The 4,654-nt window shown below is 45.4% G+C and overlaps 2 protein-coding genes across 2 annotated transcripts; both read right to left on the bottom strand.

Moving 5' to 3' along the window:
- On the bottom strand, window positions 1-965 carry LOC100277794 (uncharacterized). Its single transcript, NM_001151273.2, has one exon. It carries the CDS (start codon window positions 745-747, stop codon window positions 175-177), a length of 573 nt encoding a protein of 190 aa, NP_001144745.1. The 5' UTR covers window positions 748-965; the 3' UTR covers window positions 1-174.
- Window positions 966-1,337: 372 nt separating this feature from the next.
- On the bottom strand, window positions 1,338-4,235 carry LOC100304167 (acyl carrier protein 3). Its single transcript, NM_001165625.2, has 4 exons — window positions 3,896-4,235; window positions 2,534-2,632; window positions 1,955-2,077; window positions 1,338-1,650 (listed from the first exon to the last, which is right to left on the bottom strand). Exons 1-4 carry the CDS (start codon window positions 3,941-3,943, stop codon window positions 1,516-1,518), a joined length of 405 nt encoding a protein of 134 aa, NP_001159097.1. The 5' UTR covers window positions 3,944-4,235; the 3' UTR covers window positions 1,338-1,515.
- Between the last annotated feature and the right edge of the window lie 419 nt (window positions 4,236-4,654).

The raw sequence follows: 4,654 nt of genomic DNA, 5'->3' as shown, positions 1-4,654 counted from the left end.
TTGATTAAATTGTTGAGTAGTCAAATGAAAAGGCAAAGTGAGGGAATTTGGATGAAACTGACGTTAAGAGAGTATACAACTACAACTCAAAAGAAGAAGAAAAACTTGGAGCACAAATTAAAAATTCTTTGAAAGTGGGGAAACCATAAAAATATGTTTGCAATCCAGAACTATCTAGATAGAGCATGGTGCCGCCGCTCTAGCGTTGCTTCGCCGGGTTGTAGTAGACGAGAAGGAGTCGACCCTGAGGTGGTGCCGGAACGCCGAGATGAACTCCTCAGCCCGTTTGTTCACCTCGGCGGCCGCATCCTCATCTGCTGCCGCCACCTCCTCCATCACCGCCGCCGTCTCTATCGGCTCGCCCGTAACGACCAGCGCCATGTAGCAGCCATCTGGAATGGCGGCCTCGGCCGCCGTCCGCTTCTTGCTCTTGCTCTTGCTCTTGCTCCTCCTCCTCTTCGCGGCGTCTCCCCGCGCCTCCCGTTCGTCGTCGATGGCTCCCCCGGACGACGCCGAAGCTGCCGCTCCTCCCCGCCGCGGCTGCACGGACGCCACAACGATAGACGCGATGATGACGTTGAGGAGCAGGAACAGCGCGGGAGACGGCACCGAGAGCGACGCAGGCCACCACCACGGAGCTACGGGCTCGGGCGGCGCCACCAGCCTCTTAACGCCCGACACGATCAGCGCTGCGGCCGCCGCGACCAGCGCGGCCTCCACGAGCTCCTCCTCCCTCGGCCTCGCCATCCGACACGCACCCTCAGTTGGTTTCGTCGCCTCCTGCTCGGCTTTGCGGTGGAGCTAGGCAGCTATTATATATGTAGTATGTACAGCTGCTGCTTTTGCACTGATGAACTTGAAGAGCTTGAAACAAAGTTGTCAGCTCGATCGATGGGCACCGACAGCCACGCAGGCCGTGCTGATGGCTGTCGGGGAATTTGCTCCGACAAGTGCAGAATATTCTTCACTGCTCCACAGCCATGGCCGGCACTGCAGTCTGCAAGGCCACTCATGGTCATGGTCGAAAGCTGGCTTAATAACTGATTGAGGGGGCACTAATTTGACTGTATCTGTATTGTTTACGAGTAATAGTGTACCTGTGACTGAATAAAGGTAGCTAGGGAAGCAGCACGCCTGAGGCTCGTGCGTTTTCGTTTGTGCGCGTGCTTGGCGATCTGCAACCACAATGATGGCGTAGACTCGCAATGAACAAAATAATCATGCCATAAAAAAGCACAGCATGAGCGAGCCTACCAGTACCCCTCAGATCACTTAAAATATATAAAATATCCTTGAACATGGACAAAAAAAATTCAATATAATAACATATATATCGCAACAACATTTTCTTTTCTTGAACAAGCACAAAAGCTTCAATATAACAATATCGCGAGATCCACAATGACAGTCATGACAGAAACATCTCTCCAGGCCCAGGGTAGAAAATCTAGTAGGCAAGGGGGCATAGAACAACAAGTGATGCCCTGGTACAGCACCCAACGCAATACGACCAGTTTAACACGATTTTGCTGCTCCTGCAACAAGTTCGTCGATGAGATTAGCAGCATCTTCCACAGTTGCGATTGACTGCGCGCTCGACTCCTCTACAGTGATCTTGAAAGCCTCCTCAAGGCCCATAACAATCTCAACCTAAAAAACAGGTCCATGGAAGATTTAGTCTCTTTTGGGAAAGAAGAGTAATCCAAGTTTATATTCAACTCAACACAAATGCCAATAGACTTCAGTCCAGAATTTATCTACTGGCATAACAGATAACTTGCAGACTTGAGTAGAGAACCAGAGCACTGATCCTAGATGTTATTCCCTGGAAATGTAATCAATTTATGATTGGTACATGTACAAAACAAAATAGCTAATTGTTGTTCTGCTACCCCAAGAATCATTCAAAAATTAAATAGATAAATTCAGGTGTTGCAAACTTAAAAGCACTTACAGTGTCCAACGAATCAGCGCCGAGGTCTTGAAACTTAGAGGAGCCACAGACCTCAGTGCCCTCAGGAAGTGCAAGCTGCTTCTTGACAATATCACAAACCCGATCCACAGTCTCCTTTTTAGCCTGGTAAAATGGTAAGCACAGCAACAGTGGAATGATCATAATCATTAGGTAACACAAACTTCAGTTTAAAGAAGATTGCACCAGTATAATCTACCAGCTAAAAACACAAACACAATGTGATGGGACGTTTTACATCCACATCAGATGCTAACACGTGACAGAAAAATCCTGGGGTGCCAAATGCAAAGGAAAAAAAAAGATAACCAGTACCTTAGGAATTCTCTTGAAAATTTCTTTCATCGGAGCTATGTGTTCACAAAAATACAATCAAGTACATAATGGAAGCACTTCAGTGCACAATAAATACAAAATCTCTTTAGAAGCCAAACAAAGTAGTTGAAACAATTGGCACATTTGACATAGAAAAAGAAAATAAATAGAGATGTGTAGCTGCAGCATCATGCAGTGATTAAATTACGTGGTGACAGATCCACAGTACAACAATTTGTTACTTACAGGACAGCAGACTGCGAATCTTTGTGGCACTGGCTGCAAGCGGAAGGCTACATTATCCTTCCTTAAACCAGAGAAAGAGACAGACTTAATGCTGATTGCCTGTGAAACACCAAAGATAACATCGTAAGATATGAGAACTAAGTCCACACAGCATAAAACAGCTGTAAGCTATGGAATACTATATCAGGCTTATCATTTTATCAAATTGTTCACTTGACTATGTATCATTCATTCAAGCTTATTGTAGAACCTTTGCCATGTACTATCACTTAATTCAGTATTGACATTACACACCAAACTAAAAGATAATGATAGCAGAATCACATGCTACACAGAATAAAATGAATCTCTGAATGGCTCTTCCCATATTATCCAAAATGTACATTTTGTGTTCAACCAAGTGGAAAACCAGAACTTCAGAAGAAAAGGTCACAAGACCATATATATCACCACTACATTTGTGTTAGTTTGAACTTCGAAAAGAAACACTTTGATTGAATGTCAATCCACTTGCAGTGCAAGAACATTAAAAAAACATACTAGATTGTGTCTTTGAATGTGCTACATGACATGAGTACAATAATTAGCATATATGATGACTGATGAGCATGAGCATGAAGTACTTCCTTATCTGAAACCCAGGTCATCAAACTATTTGCACATAGGTTAACATCCATCACGTCAACTGAGGGGCCACGCATCATGTATTTTGCCTTGTCGTTTATATGAAAAGAACCAATATACTTTTATAGTTCCCTGACTCCATGAACCTAAAATATGCTAACTAGCTATTCTTCGGAGAACACTAGAACCAAGTATGTAGACATCAGCCCACACAAAAGGAGCACGTCTTAAACCATAAATGAGCCGTTAATACACAGATGGTTAAGGGCGTAAGCATGTCAATACATGATAAGCATGGAAAGATCTGTAACCAATATAACCTTAAATCATTGAGTCAGGTGAGACAATATTCTCCCAAGTTCAAAGTAGAAAATCCCAAAAACCTCATGGTACTGGTAAAGCTGTAGAGAACATCTGGCTCCACAAACATTAGGATACAGCATAATCATCACGGACACTGCACCACTAATCCAAACGATGAAGAAATGAGCGCGTAAACGTACGTCAGCGCAGATCTATCGATTTGAACTCCACAACCGTGAATGGCTTCGCATCGAAGGGCATCTCAAACGCGACAAGACGCCAGTAGACGAACCGATAAGCACGCAGACATAAACCAGATAAGAGAAATCGCAACCGGCACAACAACCGAAACCCTGCGCCGCTAGAGCTAAAACCCTACCCATAATCGGATTATCTCACAGATCAGGCAACTCGAGAGGTGATCCGGCGATATACCTTGACGGGCCTCGCAAAGGAGAGAGCGGATCCGGTGAGGGAAGCCATGGACGAAGCTGGAACGGAGGCTCGCGGCGGCGCTCGGGAGAAATGAGTTTGGAGGCAACGGGTGCGGACCGCTAGCGAAGCGAAGGTGGCGGGCCGTAGTAGTAGTATATAATAACTCGGGTGCGGACATGAGCGGCGGAGCTGTGCCTGTGACGACGCATCGGGCGTATCGATACGATGCGACTCGGAACGGGCGGAGCGCACGAGGCCCGGCCCGTGACCGTGATGCTGCTGCGTCAAGGCTGCTCCCTCGCTGGCTCCGCCGCCGCCGCCTCTGCTCGGCTGCTCCGCTTCATGAATGTTGCCTCGCTCCGGGTGGGAAACTTGTGCGATTCTCAGCCTGCTGTCGTCACTCGTCAGGAAGCCCAAGTTGAAAAGAGTTCGCGAAAATGTCATATGCGCAGCACGAGATTATAGACGGGGTTGGTACGAACGTTGCATCTATAATGTTAGAATGCTAAGATTTTCTCAATTACAATAATTTATTTATGGACTCCTGCTAAATAGTCTTTGATAATTAACAGCTAAAATTAATGTATCTCTACTACTGTATTTCTACTCTAAAACGACGGCGAGATTCTCTATTCTATTCAACAATTCTCCGCAGTCACAATTACTATATATATCTACCTTATACCAAATATCATATATAATATTATACTAGACAAGTGACCGTGCATTGTAACAGAAACATATTGAAAGGGAATTAGG

This window comes from Zea mays, chromosome 7 (genome assembly GCF_902167145.1).
Source record: "Zea mays cultivar B73 chromosome 7, Zm-B73-REFERENCE-NAM-5.0, whole genome shotgun sequence".
NCBI classification, from domain to species: domain Eukaryota; kingdom Viridiplantae; phylum Streptophyta; class Magnoliopsida; order Poales; family Poaceae; genus Zea; species Zea mays.
Note: the sequence above shows the minus strand (reverse complement) of the source record. Positions and strands in the feature narration are given on the sequence as shown.